This window comes from Mandrillus leucophaeus, unplaced genomic scaffold (assembly GCF_000951045.1).
Source record: "Mandrillus leucophaeus isolate KB7577 unplaced genomic scaffold, Mleu.le_1.0 Scaffold1558, whole genome shotgun sequence".
Lineage (NCBI taxonomy): Eukaryota > Metazoa > Chordata > Mammalia > Primates > Cercopithecidae > Mandrillus > Mandrillus leucophaeus.
In genome coordinates this window covers 510,226-529,657 of record NW_012101541.1, presented here as the reverse complement: position 1 = coordinate 529,657, position 19,432 = coordinate 510,226, and the positions used below count along the sequence as shown (strand labels likewise).

General features: G+C 42.8%; 1 protein-coding gene across 1 annotated transcript in view; it reads right to left on the bottom strand.

Moving 5' to 3' along the window:
- Positions 1-985: 985 nt before the first annotated feature.
- The window catches only part of LOC105536157 (protein kinase C epsilon type-like), a 205,155-nt gene continuing 186,708 nt past the window's right edge, over positions 986-19,432 (bottom strand). The window contains exons 3-4 of the mRNA XM_011975430.1: positions 3,690-3,753; positions 986-1,349 (exon numbers count right to left, since the gene is read on the bottom strand). Coding sequence (XP_011830820.1) covers positions 1,291-1,349; positions 3,690-3,753 — 123 coding nt within the window. The 3' untranslated portion in view covers positions 986-1,290. The remainder of the gene's footprint in view (positions 1,350-3,689; positions 3,754-19,432) is intronic.

Sequence of the window (19,432 nt, the reverse complement as noted above, 5' to 3'; positions counted from 1 at the left end):
AGCCAGGATTTCAATCCAAGTCTGCGGGGCTCCTAAGGCTGTGCTCTTTCTCCTTTATCTGTTGAGTCCCACAGAGGAGACTGAGCACTTCCAGCCTGTGGCTGCAGAAAGATACAGGGTGCCTCCTGTTCTGTGCTCTTCTGCTTCCACAATGTGCAATCCCTCCAGAACTTGACTTTTCTGCATGATGTGTGATGTATGTGTGGCAAAAATCATTCCTATTCCTTTGTATCCTCTGTATTTTGTTGGAGAAACAGTTTGGTGGTCCAAACATACCAACGAGGTGTACTTGTCATTGCTATTGTTGGTTTAGATGCTGAAGAACTCTCCCAGGTGAGCATGACACCTGGATGCAAGGCATGGGAAGAAGAACCTATCACTCCCCAGGTCAGGTCCCGACCATCTCTCATCTGCAAGCCTGTGAATCGTGGGACATTGCCATATTATTAAAAAGAATAAGAAATAATATGCAAATTACATCATATCAAAGGAAGAAATACTAACAAATGGGCACAGCAGGAAACCATCATTTGCACAGGTGAGAATTACATTGCTGTCTTACGCTTCTGTTACCTGGGCTAATTATGCTTTGATTTAAGCATCTGGAGAGCCTGGCGTGCCATGCTTACCAGAACCCCTGTGATTATTACTTGCGATGTAAGTAAAACACGGACTGAGACTGGAGCTTCCCATAAGAGCATTTTGAGCAGGTTTGCTACTTGGTATAATGTAGGTAAAGTGCCTAGCACCATACCTGTCGAAACGAGTCCATTTCTTGCAACTCCTTTTTTCTGTACATATTAGCCAGCCCTCAGTCCAGAGCTCTGACAGATGTCTATTCAAATTGTACCAAAGGATAAAATCACATGGCCGGAAATGACCTTAACTGTCATCCAGCCTGACCCCCTTGCATCTGGGGTTAGGATGCCTGGTTTAGCCAAAACACACACTGGTCAGATTCCATTATAGTGAACTGCACAGGACATGCAAGCAGTGGAATTTTATTAGACAGTTAGAAATCACATTAGCTCCAGCTCTAGCAGACGTAAACGCCCAAGCTTTCTAACAGCATGTGAGCAAGGAAAAGAATCCTTCAGCGCATCCTAGAAGAAGGGGGTGTAGTCACACCATCTCACCCCCACACCTCTCTCTGAGTTCCTTGGAATTTGCATGTGTTGTAAACTTTGTGCAATTCCCATGAATGTATTTTTTTCCATTGATGGGGCTGCAGCATTTGAGAGATGAGAGCTGAAGGGATGCTTGATGGCAGAATAATGGAGTGGTGAAACTTCAGCTGTGCCTCATTTCAACTCTTTCCCTTTCACAGACTGCAGAGTTAGGTATTTTCACTAAAAAAAAAAAAATACTTAGACAAGAATCTGTGAAAGTCTACAGTCTGTCAATCCAGGAGGGTGGCTGTGACAACTTGCTTCACCCCAGACCCATCTCACATGGTTTAGGTATGAAATGTCATGGTTTCTCATTCTCTAGGGCCTCCCCTTGCCCTCCCAACTCTTCCAAAACCCCCTCCAGGCTAGGAGCCCTCACAGTCCCAGGAACAGGACGGGAGAACAGACATGTATAACACAAACAACAAGAGCAGCTTCTCAGAACGGATTACTGAAGGTCCTACCCACCATCTAAAGAAAGGATCCCAAGTCCAAGAACAGTAATTAAAAAAAAAAAAAAAAAAGACTAGAAAAATGTCTTCTTTTCTTCAGAGCAACACATGCTAGCACTTTACAGACTCTGGCATGTGTCAGCATTTCTGAAGTAAACTCTATTTTCTTTAGATGAAAGAGATTTAAAAAATAGACTCAGAATTTAGCCCAATGGAAATTGCTTTGGCTATTCACATGCAATAAGCTGTGGAAGCAAGCAGAAAAAAATCAATTGCTTCTGATTTATTTATTCATTCATTTGTCCATCTCCTTTCCCTCTAATGTAAAAAAGGATGTCTTCTATAATTTTGCAAGTCATTTATCTTTTCAAAGAAAGAGAAAATAGTCCCAGCCTCCCATTGGTTGCTCAGCATCTTGGCACAGGAAATACATATTTAATTAATTATCATATTGCACACAGATTATGTAAGGAAAAAAGGGGATTGATTTTGCCCATCAAATGTTTCGCCAGTGTCTAGAATCAGGAGGCCACACTGCAAAACCTTAAGTCGAGTCTGGTGAATTTGGATCACTTGCTATGTTAAAAGCAAAGGACAAGGCTTCACCTCACTGCTTGCTCTAATTCTTAAGTGGGGTGGTGGGCACACTGGTGCTCATTTAATTTGTCTTTAAGCCCTTTTGTAGTTCTTAAATATTTCATATGAAATATTGTTAAATCCTCAAATCTTCTACAACAGGTTCTATTCTGGGCGATTCAGAGCTGAGAGCAGAGAAGGGAAGTTGGAAATGCCAAAATGTAATTGCAATAAAGAGCAGGAAATGTAAGCAACCAATTTTGGAAGGCTGTTTAAAGTTTTAAATCTATGCCAAATAATTGAGATCTATTAAAAGAGGGCTTAATTCTATTATAATCCCCATATATACACAATTATTGAATTCTTCCGAATACCTGTTGAGATTGGGTGATAAATTAGCCGAATGGAAATCATCAGGCACCACTGTTAAGCACATCATTTGACTAACTGAATATATAATCCTGCCTTCTATCACTGAGCTTTAAACTACAGTGTGTGGGATTGTGACTTTGAGCTTGTGATCCCCAGTATTCTGGGGAGATGTTGTGAGAGGCCCAAGTGTTCCAGGCAGGAGAGCTGAGAGAGCTGAGTGTCCATCTTTCCCTTTGGGACACAGTCCCCAAACACGGCTTGTTTCTCACTGCCAAGAGGAACTACACATTGTCTTCCAATATCCCTGCCATGGCATTAAAGCCAACTGTTCTGTCCCCCTGCCCACAGATGGAGGAGCAGTAGAGAAAAGATGGCCACAATAACTACATTTCAGTCTGAATTCCAAATCTTTCTTAGAGCATAAGTCGGTTATATCTCCTTGTTCCCATTTGGATAAGGTTTTATTTTCTAGGCTTCCCTTCTTCCCTTGACTGCTCAGTCCTCAACACCCAGCAAGTGCTTCAAAGGTCTTAAGTGTATTAAGTGAGCAAAGAAAGGATTGAAAGAAGAAGGTGTAAGAGGAAGAGGGTGTAATACGTCATCGAATCAGTCAGTGGGGAGCAGATGTTCCCCCACCCCCCATTATTTCTCTTTAAGAGCAGAGCTTTTGCCTGTGTAAAGAACTGGTAAAAGAAGTCCCACTTCTATCGAAGCTCTAAAGAAGATTCTGAAGTTTGTCACCTTATTTGTTTCATTTGTGGATGCCGTTAGACCAACTAGTTTTACTTCCTTCCCACCACACACACACAAACCCCACGCAAGCCTCCTGGGAGAGGCTGCCCCGCCGCTGAAGCCTGCCTTGCACACAGCATGCAAAAACGCCCGTTTTATTGGCCTCACGTGGTAAGTCCAAAATCTTCCCTCTGCTCCACCAAAGTTAACAGATGGCTGATCCCTTTTGGTACACAGGCGTAAGCATCTTCAAAATAACCTTTTCCTTTAAAGGATGCCAATTAATTAAATGTCACTATAATGTGTCCTGGCCAAGGAGGGAAAGAAGAGACCCAGAAGGCAAAGGGCCAGTGGAAGAGAACAGGGATGAGAGGTCACACTCTCCTACCTTCACCCGACGACCCTGAGAGATCGATGATCACATACACTCTTCCTTCTGGCTCCAGATCAATCTGCAATTAAGAAAATGACAGTGACTCTGTTAGTGCATCGTGTGGACAACCTGAGAGTTCTACAACATTTCTACCCCAAACTGCTAAAACCTAGAGACACAGCTCCATGTAATTCACCTACCTACAATGTGTTGAGTGCTAGGTGAATTAGGAATGAAAGAGAATCAACATTTACTGAATGCCTACTGTGTTCCAGATGCAGACCTGGGAGGTCTGATGCATACTCCAAAGGTAGCACCATCCCAGTGGTTCTCAACTGGGGGCAATTTTGCTCCACAGGGGACACTTGGCAAACATCTGGAGGCAGTTTTGTCACGATTGGAGAGAGACAGTGCTGCTCCTGGCAGCTAGTGGGTGGAAGCCAGAGATGCTGTTAAACGTTCTACAGTGCACAAGATGACCCCTCGCAGCAAGGAATCATTCAGCCCCAAATGTCATCAATGATGTCGAGGTTGAAAAAGTCCTATGTAATCCTATTTTACAGATATGGAAATTGTGCCCAAATTCCAAGGTAAGTGACAATGCTGAGATTCAATGCCAAGCCTGTCTTGAGAAATCCATATTCTTTATACCACACAAACTGCTCCCAGGGGAAATATGAGAAGCATTAAGACACTATTCCTGCTTTTACGGCATTTATCATCTCATTACGGAGTTAAAAAATGGAGAACAATGCTGAACCTAGCTTAATGATAAAGGACGGAAAACAACTGATAAAGCATCTGAGGAGCCTGACATCAGTGTAGAAGAGGGAAGGGAAGAGGGAAGGGAAGGTATGCAAGGCATAAGAAACAGCACAGGCACCCTCACTTCCTCCCTCTCCACCTCAAATCCAGCTAACTACTTATAATATACAGAGGCAAGGTGGTGAAATAATCAGGTAAGACAAAAGCCAGAGGGCTAGGCCTCTTGTAGTTAAAGACATCTACGGAAAGGACTGAACTATCCTTACAGAAACTGTGTTCTCTCTATAAGAGAGAGTAGTAACTCTGGAAACTCTGGATCACCAAGTCCCCCTGCTAGCCTCTCCGCCTCCACAATCCCATCTGTCTACACAGAGCTTTCATTGGTTCATAGTGCCAGGCTCTCTCCCCAACAAGCTGTGAATATCTTGAGGGCAGGAACCACTATCCCCCTCCTTTTCCTTTTTCACTGTCCCCAGCAAAGAGCAGGCACGCATTTAGCAAGAATTACTTCAGAAGAGTCAGTCTAGTGGATATCTCCTCCTCCTTCAAAGTCAAGGTCAATTATCACCTCCTCTCTGAAATCTATCCAGATATGCCCAGTCAGAATTAATTAGCCCCTCATCTGTGTTCCCACAATACACCAGACACATCTTACTCATGGCTCCTGTGATGGTTAATATTGAGTGTCAACTTGATTGGACTGAAGGATGCAAAGCATTGTTCCTGGGTGTGTCTGTGAGGCTGCTGCCAAAGGAGATTAATATTTGAGCCAGTGGACTGGGAGAGGCAGATCCATCCTCAATCTGGATGGGCACCATCTAATCACCTGCCAGCATGGCTAGAATAAAGCAGGCAGAAGAAGTTTGAAAGACTAGACTTGCTGAGTTTTCTAGCCTTCATCTTTCTCCTGTGCTGAATGCTTTCGGCCCTCAAACAGACCCCAAGTTTTTCAGCTTTTGGATTCTTGGACTTTCACCAGTGATTTACCAGGGGCTCTTGGGCCTTCAGCCACAGACTGAAGGCTACATTGTCGGCTTCCCTACTTTTGAGGTTTTCGGACGCGGACTGGCTTCCTTGCTCCTCAGCTTGCAGACGGCCTATTGTGGGACTTCACCTTGTGATCGTGTGAGTCAATTCTAATAAACTCCCCTTCATATATACATATATACATATATACATATATCCTATTAGTTCTGTCCCTCTAGAGACACCTGACTAATACAGCTCCTATGAAGCTGTAATACTTTGTCCATCTACCTCTCCGTCCTGCTAGACAGAAAGTATGATAACCAGATTCGCATCCCTAGTTCTTAGCTCACTGTCTCTTAGGAAACACCCAGCACACACTCGTGGAGGTGGGAAAAGGCTCTGTGTTCAGAACTTCCAGAGTCTTCTGGGATCATTCACCTTCCCAAGGCTCCATCCCCAGGAAGAAAGGCAGGCATGTGATCTCTACTAAAATGACATTTGAACAAGGGGAGAGGAAAGATGAGGCGGCTATACCATGAGCCCCACATGTCCCTGTGAGACAAAGCAACCAGCTGGAACGATGTTCTCTAAACTCTCCCAACGTCTCACCCTACACACAATCCAGGAGGCTCCCAGAGCCACTCCAGAGCCCCATCTTGTTTCCTGACTCAGCCTCCAACAGTTAGGAGAGCTTAAGGTTTCCCTCAAAATTTTATTTTCGTCCACAAGACTCTTCAGTGCCTCATGGGAGAGGCCACTGGTGATACCTGAGGTATTCCATCAGCACAGGAGTGAGGGAGTGCCACGAGCAGGCCTGCGCTGCCCCTTGGGCACCCCAGGGGAGCTGCTCACCTGAGTTTGGGATCTTCGGTTTTAAATCCAGATGGGAACCAAATACCAAATTGGTAATTCCGCATGCTGCCTTTCTCATTCCTTTCTCCCCAAGAGTCCATGATTTTAAGTTTCTGGGAAAAGAAAATGTTCTCCAGAATTCTCACCACTAGTGCTGACCCTCACCAGCCCCTGTAGCGAATGACAAACAGGAAAACCAACAGTCGGCTCTATTGAATAGAGCCAAACCAGAATCTTCTCCCTGCCAAAGTTCAAAAATATCAGGGGCCCTCTTGCCCAAAAGCATGGAATTTAAATACTGTATGCCTTTTAGAGATTAGATCATCCCTATTAAACCCTGCCGGCAAAATGAAACTCTTTCTCATATCCTCCAACTCAAAGATTTCCCACGACTGTGGACTTTATTGGCAAAGTACAATGCTATCTGTGTAAAGCAGGCAGGGAGACAGCAAAGGAATGAGATGGGCTTCGGGGCCTATCCAAAGGCAGGCACCATGCCCATCTTTGCAAAAGGGGAGTGAGAACTCGTGGCAGGGAGGACAGGTCATTCATGATAAAATGTATTCGGATATTAACATTCAAGATAGCAATCAGAAACCATTTTAGCACCCACTGCAGCCTCAGTGCTGGTGAACTGCATTTCCAAACAGAAAAATAGAAATTAAGCTATTAAACATGCCAAAAGCAACAAAGAGCTTTGCAGCATGAGCAGATGGCCACAGATCGCCGGCCAAGCCCCAGCCAGCCAAGCGAGGAAGCTCTGAGAATCCAACCAAGGTGGTGGGTCTTCAATGACTGGAGGGGTCACCAAGTATAAAAGATGGTGAAGAGTGTGACACAACTTCACCGCTGAATTAGTTTAATCATAAATTCTGCTCACGATTACATGGTCCAAATAACGATGCAACGTAGGTGCCCAGCCCTGCAAAACCCTGCAAGCTGTCAGTCAGCATTGGCACCATGCAGCTGGCATGGCACAAAAGCAGGCTTGCTACCACCTCCCAGCCATTCCCAGGGTTAGTTCTGAGCCCCTTCTTTGCACCATGCTCCTCCCAGTTCTCCCAGATGCAACCCAATTTATCAAACCTCCCTAGACCTCATACCCCAACTTTACATATCTTCCCAGCTACTATTTCTATTTTCTTTGACTATGATTCTCTTTCACACTATGGTGCCTCAGCTACCCCTCCAGCAGGGGCCAGAAGCAAGGCAGTCAAACTGGGGGAGACAAACACAGCCTTTGGTGTCAAATCAGGGCAGAATCCATTTTGTCCTTTATCAGTTGAGTGACCTCAGGCAATTATTTACTCTTCCTGAGCCTCTAGCCTCTTCATCTGTGAAATGGGTTGTCATGAAAATTCCATGAAACATACATGCACTTGGCAGCTTACCTTAGTTAAAAAAAATGTTTTTAACTGAGCACCCAGGAGACACTGCACGTGGTGGGTAAGAGCAAACTTAGTGGCCATGTGGCCTGAAGCAAGCAGCTACCCTCCCTGTGCCTCAGCCTGCTTGTCAGTGAAACGGGGCTGCTGTGAGGTTAAATGAGATAGTCTATGAACAGTGCTTAGCAAAGGCACCAGGCATAAAATAATCATCATTGGTGCAGTTATCATGAAAAAGCCAAGCCTTCTGCTTCTTAGTCCAATGTTATTTCTACTATAACAAGTTTTCCTCAATGAAGTTGGTATTATTACATGTAATTCCAGGACACTTGATGACTTTACAGTGTTGTTGTGAGTATTAAAGAACTAAAGGTCAGGTGCAGTGGCATGCAGCTGTAGTTCCAGCTATTTGGGAGGCAGAGGCGGGAGGATTGCTTGAGCCCAGGAGATCCAGGCTGCGATGTGCCACTGCACTCTAGTCTGGGTGACAAGTGAGATCGTATCTCTAAAAAAAATTTTCTTAACTAAGATAAGATTATTGTCCTTTAAAATCCAAGGTAAGAGTATTATATGTACCCTTTCTCAGGGAAACCCGGGGCAGGAAGGGCTATACCCAGGGTATACCTGGGCATCAGGAGGACCTGTGGTACTCATGAAAGAAGGGCAACAACACCTACTGTGCCTCTGACACCATGTTAGGCACCTTACCTGCATTAGTTCATCTATTCTCCTGTGAGACCGCAATATTCTCTACTTTCCTGATGAAAAAACAGGCTTAGAGAGCTTTCAGCCAGAATTCTCACCCAGGTCAGCCTGGGGCACAAAGGTGAGGTCGACAGAGCTTGCAAGTCACGCTCACAACCCCCAGCCCCGCCTGGCCAACTGAGCCTCCTCTGACAATCCAGTCCAAGGTGCGTTCTCCTTCCTTCAACCCTCCCGCCCCAGAGTGGGCTCATTCCCCTTTTCAGGTGTCACTGTCTTCCCCAGCCAGACCTGGAAGGCACAGCAATGCCTCAGACACCTGGACCACCCCATGGTGCTCTGAGGGGAGGTCTGGGCAGCAACGAGAGTGCCTCTCATGTGAATTAGGAACATGGCAATGGGGAAGAGCCCGACCCACAGCAAGCCCTGAAAAGGCAATCTTAGAAAAACAAAAAGATAGGGACTTTTTTGGGGTGGTGCTCAGTCATTTACAAAGCCCCTCATATGTATTCATTTATTCATTCCTCACAATTAATCTGTAAGGTAGCGAGTTTTGCTATTTTCAAGAAGAAATTTTTGAGACAGAGTCTCGCTCTGTCCCCCAGGCTGGAGTGAAGTGGTGCCGTCATGGCTGCACCCTGAAACTCTGGGGCCCAAACCTTCCTCCCACCTCAGCCTTACAAAGTACTGGGATTACAGGCGTGGTAAAAAGTATTACTAGTGCTGTTGAACATCTGAGAAAGCTGGGGTTAAGGAAGATAGGTGGCCATTATATCATGCGGTGTGCTAGTGAGGTCACACCAGCTGCACAACCCCAGGGGGTGCCATTCACACCTATGTCTGTACATGAGACCCCTGAAGCCGGACTGGCAGAATCAGAAGTTGCTCCCTAGGCCGGGTGTGGTGGCTCACGCCTATAATCCCAGCACTTTAGTAGACTGAGGCAGGTGGACCACTTGAGGTCAGGAGTTTGACACCAGCCTGGCAAATATGGTGAAACCCTGTCTCTGCTAAAAATACAAAAATTAGCTGGGTGTGGTGGCACGCACCTGCAGTCCCAGCTACTCTGGATGCTGAGGCAGGAGAATCGTTTGTACCTGAGAGGCAGAGGTTGCAGCGAGGCAAGATCGCACCACTGCATGCCAGCCTAGGCAACAGAGCGAGACTCCATCTCAAAAAAAAAAAGAACTTGCTCCCTCAACTCCTGTTTCTCAGACTCATGTTCCTTCCTCGACACCACACCTGCCCAGCAGGAGCTCTGACAACCACAATAGCAAAATAGAAAGGACTCCCCCTGTGCTGCTCTCCGGGCTGCTGGCTGATGTGCTGCTGTCAGCCCCCATGTGACCCACAGGTATCTGTACACCTACATGTTGCGGGTTATTGGGTTCAAGGGAAGGGAGGTCTAATATACAAAGTCGAGCTTCCTAACCATAGGTTCAACTTTTGCCTGAGATGTCTAAGCAAACCTTTACTCAGGACAGCCCACAAAGGTCTCACAGGCCCAATTTGAGTTTCACTTCCCTTCCCATCTGCTGTCAGGCACGAAGGTGTGGAGAGAGGCAAAAAAGGGAGGGACAGGGTCTGAAAAAGATGAATCCAGAAAGGATGAGAAGGACAAGGGAAGGCTTGCACTGCCCTCGTTCCACCAGTAAGGTCCTAGATAATCTACTGCTGTGTCTTTTTATTTTTTACTTGGAGGAGGGTGGAGAGTGAGAGAGGAGGAGGCAGACGGGGAACCATCAGGAGAGAAGACTGGGGGACTAGTTCCCAAAGCAGGGGGTCCACTGCCCAAGTCCTGTACCCCTTCACTGATGGCCACTCTCCCCTGGAGGCACCGCAGGCACACTACCGTCCCCAGACCCACCTGGCATGGGAGAGGCCAGCTGGACAGAGCAGGGGACATTCAGGCAGCAGGTGTCCTCCCAGCTCTGCATTTGGAAAGCAGAAAGCATTGAGGCAACACAATGAGCAACTCATCAGCAGCTGCGGGGTGCTGATTTTGAAGTTAGCAGCTAATTAAAGACTCTTCATTTGGGGTAAAATTTGCTACTAGCTGTATTGGTATTGTGCAGTGACTGGTCAAAAAGCAGAGAGTACACATGTAATCAAATACGTTCAAGATTCTATTCTGTTAATGGGCTTATAATAGCACTTGCTTTCAGAAAATAAGGGGAGGGGCAGATTGTTTTTCTCAAACACCTTCCATTGCAGTGCAAAGACATGCAGGCTTCAGTGTACATCCCTGCAAGGCAGGACCCTGTCTGTCCAGCACATGGGAAGGATTCAATACAGATTTCTACATGTTGACTTATTGAATGGATGGCCTTAGCTTATACTACTTCAATATATTAAAAAATTGGATCTGTACGCTGAGTTGTGGCCTGGATTTATTGGGAAGCCATCTACTATACAGAAATGTTCACAGCAGCTTCATTTCTAACAGCCCAAAACTGGAAATGTCCCAAATGTCCAACAATAGGTAAATGAATAAGCAAGCCACACTACATCCGTGTAATGGAAAGTTACTTAGCAATACAAAAGAATGAGGACTGGGCATGGTGGCTCACCCCTGTAATTCCAACACTTTGGGAAGCTGAGGCAGGAGGATCACTTGAAGCCAGGAATTTGAGACCAGCCTGTACAACATACTGAGACCTTGTCTCTACAAAAAATTTAAAAAATTAGCTGAGTATGGTGGTGCATGCCTACAGTCCCAGGTACCTGGGAGCCTGAGGCAGGAGGATGGCTTGAACCTGGGAGTTTGAGGCTGCAGTGAGCTATGATTGCACAACTGCACTCCAGCCTAGGTGAGATCCTGTTTCTCATATATATATATATATATATACACACACACACACACACACACATATATATATACACTACTAATACATGCAACAACACAGATGCTATGTGAAAGAAGCCGAACATTAAAGAGTATATACCACAGGATTCCACTGATACGATGTTCTAGAACAGGCAAAACAAACCTACAATAACAAAAAGCACATCTGTGATTCTCTGGAGACGGAGGTGGCCAGTGAATGCCAGGAGACACAGGGGAGCATCCTGGGTGATGGGAGTTTTCTCCATCCTGATTGTGGTGGCGGCTCCATGAATGTAGACATTTGGCGGGACAAATCAAACCTACGCTTAAAATGAATGCACTTAATTGTATGTAAATTATACCTCAATGGAGCAGTTTTTAAAAATGGAAAAAAAGGATTTATTTCGCATAAGGATTCCTCCACAAGTTTCCTTTAAATAACAAATCCTATTCCCACCCTCGGAGCATTTAAAATTTCATATTCCATTTTTAAAAATAAAAGGACTCATTCAGAGTTTTTCAAGAGCACATCTGTCACACAAAATAATGTACACCTACCTGTGTAGGCGCGCACATTCACACACACACCCACATGTGCAAACACACTCACAGGCACACAGCTGAGCCACCTTCTCCTGTCTCCTGTGATCAAAATACAATAATAGCAAGATAAACACATCCAAAATGTAGGTTTGAGAGTCTGCTGAATTATTTAAATCTGTCTGTGTGTTTGTGGATCTGAATTTCCTCATATATAAAACAAGATAATTAGACCAAATGCTCTAGAAAGCCTTTTAATGAACTTAATGACCTAAATATCCATGAATAGGAGACTGCTTAAATAAATTATGGTACATCATATGGTAGATCACCATGTGAGTCCTTAAAAAGACTGAAAAAGATCTAAATGTACCAACTGATAGGGAACTAGCTCTGTGATACATTAAGTGGAGGGGGAATAAAGCAACACACCGTAAGTTTTTGATGCTGTGCTGCTGTGTGAATACAATGGGGGAGTATATGGGTGTACACACACACACACACGCACATGCACACACGTGTTCTGCACATATGTCCTCATCTCTAGAAGCAGTCTTAATCAGCAAAAGGCTAGAGTTGACTCCAGAGATGGACATGACAGGAGGAACAAACCAGAAATCAGGAAAGGAGACCTTATTCTTTATTCTATGCCCATTTACAAAACCATGTTCTGAGCTAACTTGTTAAAAATTTAAGTTACTACCCATTTAAAAACAATAAAATGTCCCTTTTTACTGCACTGGCTGTTTATAATCTCCAATCCCTGAGACTACAGCTTGCTTCAGTTGCCAGACACACCTTAAATAAACACCCCTCAAAACTGGCAGAAACACTGCTTTCTCTTTCACCCGTAGCCAGGTCACCGGGAACCAAGTTAGCAGCAGCCATCATCTTTTTGTGAAACTCCTGTTGGCTGGACGGGAGGCCCACGTTACAGATCTTAGCTCTCAACATACCACAAATGGAGTCGGCTCAAGTTAGCACCTACTTCCTCTTTTTAGCAGGCTCAGAAATGGCCCCAGAGAGCTGGCTCCCTCCGATGACAGAGGTAGCTAAAAATGAATAACTCTATGTGTACATAAATGCTTTCTTGAGCTGAGAAAACATCCAAAAGTGCCTAAACTAATGTGGAGAGTATATAAGGGTACACAGCATCACCTGGTCACAGCAGTCTGCCTGTCTACTTTGAGAGAAATGGCGGTACATGACTGTACATCCCAAGAAGAGGTAGGTGAGTACTAATAGCAGGCAATGTAGCCAGCTACCCAAGCATTCTGAAGCAGATAATCCACTGCCAGTCGGCACTTTGCATTTCACATTTTGCATTTTGATTGGCAATGGTCCCTATCACTAGGTTATATTTGAATGTGTGTGTTTTAGCTTACGTTTCCTATTTCTTACACTAAGTCAATTCTCAGTGATTGAAAGTAAAGGTTTTGAAGCTAGTCTACCTGGGTTCCAATCCAGTTCTGCCTGTTTAAAGCTCTGTGGCACTTATTTTGATTTCTTCATCTTACAAGTTGAATGTCAGCAGGACCTGCTTCAGAGTGTTGGGAGGATTCGAGGAGACGGTGGAGCACTTGAAACTGTCTGGCACACAACTTCCTGTAAATATGAGCTGCCGGGTCATTATGATTGTTATTCCCCACCCAGACTGTGAGCACCTCTCCTGCTAAGCCATGTCCTTCTTTTGAGGATTCCACAGCTCTTGATTCAGGGCTGGGATTGAGATAGGTAGTCAATAAAGACTCTAAGTGGAACTGAATGAATCCATGTGAACAGAGGCAAGCTCAGTCAGGAACTCAGGATTTTGCAACCAGAAAAATTACCTTCGTATCAGAAAATTTTCTGTCTCTGTGGTATCACAACCTAATAGAACTTTTACCAATGGCTGCTCACAAAAATATTCAGTTCTTTTTTGTTTGTTTGTTTTCTTGCCATGTTGCCCAGACTGGTCTTGAACTCCTGGCCTCAAGTGATCCTTCCACCTTGGCCTCCCAAAGCGCTGGGTTACAGGCATGAGCCACCACACCGGGCTGATATTCAGTTCTTGACTCCCTTTAAAAGCCAAGACATTATCATTCATTTCCATCTTTCTGAGTTCTTCAAAAGAGAGACTGTGTTATGAATACTAATATAATCACAACTCTAATAAGCACCCTTTATTGAATACTCTACATGAGTTACCTATGTGAAGAAGGCAATATTGTTGTTCTTAACCATTTGATGGGTGATAAAACTGAGGCTTAGGAATTTAAAAAACTTGCACACATCCTCACAATTTGCAGAAGAGGAGTGTGCGTTAAAGCTGGGTTCTCCAACTGGAGACCCAATGCTTCCAATTGGTACCTTGAGACCTGGCAGGCTGCCCCACAGACAGCCTGAGCTCTGGGAGATCTACAGAAAGAACACATTGTGAGCTGTCATGGAGCCCATACTGCATGAATGATGAAAAAGTTGCTCCTTTGCCGGGCGCGGTGGCTCATGCCTGTAATCCCAGCACTTTGGGAGGCCAAGGTGGGCAGATTATGAGGTCAGGAGTTCAAGAGCAGTCTGGCCAATATGGTGAAATCCCGTTTCTACTAATACTACAAAAATTAGCTGGGCATGGTGGTTTGCACCTGTAGTCCCAGCTACTAGGGAGGCTGAGGCAGAAGAATTGCTTGAATCCAAGAGGCGGAGGTTGCGTGAGCCAAGATCGCCCCCCTGCACTCCAGCCTGGGCAACAGAGCAAGACTCTGTCTCAAAAAAAAAAAAAAAAAAAGTTGCTCCTTGGACACAAGAGCAATGAGAGTAATGCCCCTTCATCGTCCTCCTGGAGCTCATAGTTGTAAGGTACACTAAACCCACAGCAAAATGGCTGAGAGGCTCAGACAATGACATACACATGTGATGCAGGATGCCCAACTTTGGGGAATAATTGCTCTCTGGGGAATATTCCTGTATCATAATTCTCTGTATACCAGTTCTATTTGCCATTGCTTTTCATCATATAGTTGGAACCATGTCCTGTGAGAAAAAGTCTTATAAAAAACTATAGAAGCATGAAATCTAAGAGTCAGAAATGACTTGAAAATCATTTAGTTTAAAAATACATACAAAAATAAAATAAAGGATAATATCTTTTTTCTTTTCTTTTGCTTATCAAATTAGTCAAAGTTTTATTTGGGTTATATATTTTTGTGTTATTTATTCATTAAAATATAGCCAAAACTAAGCACTGTGATGTGTTCAGTTTTAAGAAACCAAAAGCTATATGTCTGCTTGCCGTGAGAAGCAACAGTCCTCTGCCCCATTACTCCTCAGAGGGACCAATTTTAAGAATTTTTACATGGGTTTTTCTGGTGGTCACTGCTGTATCCCTAAATAAAATGTGTATGCCTCAATTTCCTGATTTCTTATTTTAGACATTCTCTCTTACCTTGCTGCTATGATAGAAGAGGATTCAGTTTACTTACCACTTTCCTCCTCTTTGCCCCTCCACAAAAGTTATACATCAAAAATTCTGTTTATTCTCTGTTCTCTACAACTACAAAAAAACCCACACACCTAAAATGTCAATTTCTTATTCTATCAACTGTAGAGAATATATCCCTTGACCCTCCACATTGTACCCAGAGGACATTAGTGCTTCCAGCATTCCCCATCCTCTGCTTGCCACCCTGCATCCCAGCCACCTCTGAAATTTTTGTCTTTACTCTTAACCTATCAAGGTTGACAACACTGACATTCTGTTTTGTAACCATAGTTAATTTCCATGTTTTGTGTATACATTAGTTCTAAAATCTGAAAACTAATCATTTTTCCTTATTATGACTTTGTAAATGGTGTTACATACACCTTCTTTCCCATGGGCCCAATGTAACAATCCACATGCCACTCAATGGCTAATATACCTAGCATCTAATTCAAATGCATTCTTCATCTTACAGTCTACCAATTGCCTTTCTCAGATCTTTGAGTCTTCCCAGTGTTCTTTTCTTGCAGGGTGTACCTATTGGGACACCCCACTGTCCTATTCTCCCTGATCTGAGCTGACGCTCTCTGGTCTGCCGCACAACTGTAGCACTGCATATCTCCTCATTGTTCTGCTGGCTGCAGTCACTGTCTTGGAAATCCATTCTCTTCCTTATTCTGAGTTATTCCCTTGTTTTTGCTAGGACAGTACATTCTCATTGAAATATTAATCAGAAAACCAGCTTACCAAAACCTTTCATGCCTGTTCTCACACATAATTGATAGTTTAGCTGAATATAGAATTCCAGGAAAAATCACAATCTATCAGAACTTTCTTCTAACATCAATATTATCAATGGACTCTGATGTCAGCCCGATTACTGTTGTTTAATAGGTGATGTTGTTTTCACTTTCTGGAAGTTTTTGGGTCTTCTTTATCCTCAGTGTTCTAAAATGTCACAGTGATATGTCTCAGGGTGTCTTTTTGGATTCACTGTCCTAAGTGACACTGAATTTGTGGGAGATACTCTTCTATTTGTTCTTTGTCATGGGTCTCTTCTTCATTTTCTTTCTGAAACTCCTATTATGCAGATGTTGGACCAGTAGGAATGATCCTTATGTCTCTTACTATGTGATATAAATATAATCCATTTCTTTTATCTTTTTATTCCATAGTCTAGGAGATTTCCTTGATTTTATCTTATAATTCTTCCTCTGAAATTTTCTGACAATATCTTGAGTTTCCAGAAATGCCTTTCTATTTATTCATAATGCCCTTCTCATGTACAGGCAGTGCCTTCCTATTTTCTCATTTCTCTCTCTCTCATTTATTTTTGTTTACGAATGCAGCATATTTCTAAGAATTGTGGACCCGTCTGCCATAGTGTTAGATGGTGGGATCTGGCCATTAGAGCAGGGAGTCCCTGAATGAGAAATTGATTTCTTCTGGAGAGTAATACCCACAATGCTTTGCTAGTTCTCCTCAAACCATTAAACTATTTCTTTTTCAAAGAACCTTCCAATTTTTTATGTGAAAGTTAGGCCCTTCTATAGTGACAGTGGGGAGCATATGGTTCCACATACAGACTTTCCAATGGTCACTTGTTTTCACCTGGGGCAAGTGTCCTGGTGTTCAAGCCTGGAGCCCTTTAGAGTCCTGCAGAGAAGCTGCTCTATGCTAGGTTCCTGTGCCCTCTGCACATGTTCTGGGCTCTAGCTCCAGAGTCCTCTATTCTGCTCCACTAGCTGCCACCCTACCTTCTACTTTCATCTCCCAGAATTCTCTGAAATAGTTTGATGACGACCTCTTTCTGCCCACTTGGTTAATACACACTTCCCCCTTTTTTCCTTTTTTATAATTTATATGGGGTCTTGAGTAAGCAAAACCAAAACAAAACAAAAACCCCAAAACTCATTTTCTCCAGGACCACCTTGAATAGAAATTCCAAAATATGTCATCTGAAGTACTATTATGCAGTACTTATGAGAATGGGGAAGAAACAAACACTATTATACACTGCTGATGAAATGTAAATTGACACAAAATTTTTAAAGAGTGTTTTGGCCTTACATGACAAAAATCCTTTAATCTTGCAGTTCCACTTCTGGGAATTTATCTCAAATCACACATATATGTAAAGATGTAACTATGAGAATAATCATTACAGAAATTTTAAGAGTGTAATATTAGAAACTAATTGTTCATTAAATACAAAATTATTTAAATAAATTGTAGCATATTCAAACCATTAGACACCATGCCATCATGGAAAAAAATCTTGTTGAATTATATGTAATAACATGCAAAGATATTCACAATATTGTATTCAATGGGAGAAAATGAGATTGTAAAGGAACATGTATTCTATGATCCAATTTTATAAAACTGAAATATGTATGTGGTAGGTACATATGCTAAAGAAAAAAGGTGTTTATGGGGGAGTGGAATAATTTTTTCTTTTTATGTATCTATAGTTTCTCAACTTTCTACTTTTCTTCTACTTTCTACTATAGCTTTTTTGTTAAAAATAAGTAAATTTTTGGTGCTTTAAGAACATTATGTGGTTCACTCTTCTCATTTATAGGTAAGGAAACTGAGTCATAATGAGGTTAAACAATCCATTAAAGCACCTCAGTAAATTGCCTACAGTTGAAAAAAAAAAGAAACTCAGTTATCCTGATTTTCAGTTCTTTAAGGTACAAATTAAAAATGAGACAAATTATTTTAAATTTTATCTCTGGAAAAGTATAATTTCCTGGTCAAATAATTACAGCACTACTCAATCCTAATCACCAACTCTGAGTGGTGAGTAGTCAAGTGTATTTCTTAGTTGAATACAGTTTGAACATATTAAGGAAAAGCTTCAATAGCTCAATAGATTTTTATCTTATTTTTTTGAGATGGAGTCTCGCTCTGTTGCCCAGAGTGGACAGCAGTGGAGCTACCTTGGCTCACTGCAACCTCTGCCTCCTGGGTTCAAGCGATTCTCCTGCCTCAGCCTCACGAGTAGTTGGGATTATCAATAGACTTTTCAATAGATTTTTAATCTAACTGAAAAATCCTTTGCTTTGATCAAATCTCCTGCATATAATGGTGTTCCTCCACTTTTGTGAGGTGAGGCAGTCTACATTTTTTATATCCTAGACAATGTTACCTTTTAACTACCTTTCATGTAACAAACCGTCACAACAGCAGACTTCACTGATCAGGAATGGGCAAACATTTCTGCTATATATGACCATCCAGTGCCTATCATCAACCTATTCAAAGTTACTATCTTTGTATGTATGGAAATCCACTGGAATATATTCTCCTATTTGTCTTGAATTCTTTGTAAGACAGGAAAAAAGGAAAAAAAAGAAAAATGCTGGTTCTCTAAGGAAACCAAGCACAAGTCTCAAAATTATATAACATAAAGTAAAATAGAATTGATTAGATATGTCAAAATCAGTGACATTTTCCTTTAATCCAATATTCATCAGTTGACTCTGTGTTGAATTTTGAAGGTATAAATCAAATTTTTAAGACTTTTAGATTTTATATCAAAACGATGAACAAGACGTAAATAAGAAGTAGGGCATGATTTTCTATTTTCTGGGATAAAACCTGCCTTAACATGTAATCTAATGAGTGCACTAAACTGTCCAACTGGCTTTTTTTCTGTAACTAAGTAATACATAAGTTTTGAGGTACAAATTATATATGGAAGCAGGCACTATATATTCTCTGAAAATGGGCAACTCTCCTTATTCATCTATGCTTGTTTTCTACATGATTTATGAAGTCCAGGCCTTTAAAAATGAACAATTCTGGCTCATACAGCTGGACAACAAATGAGACTCACATATGCTGAAGCCCACACCACGATCTGAACCAGGAGGGAAGACATTTCCTGAAGCACACAGCAAAAATGATCTGAAAACTGTTCAAGCTCTGAATGTCAGAATGGGTCCTTCATTTATGACCTTCTATCCTAGATATTAGATTTCCATATGATATTTTGGTCAAATACACGTAAGAATTATATCACCTTTGATCCAGGAAAGCCCTGATCATGGAAAGAGCCAGCTTGACTGGGGGCAGAGAAAGGAGCAAATGCAAAGGCACGGAGGTGGGGGAAGACTTGGTCTTTGCCAGTAGTTGAAGCAGATGGGTGTGACTGGAGCAGAGTATGGGGAGCAGTTGGAGATGAGGTCAGAGAGCCAGGGCCTGGCATGTGCCTTGGCTTTGGCTGTGAGGGAGATGGGAAGCCAGAGGAGAG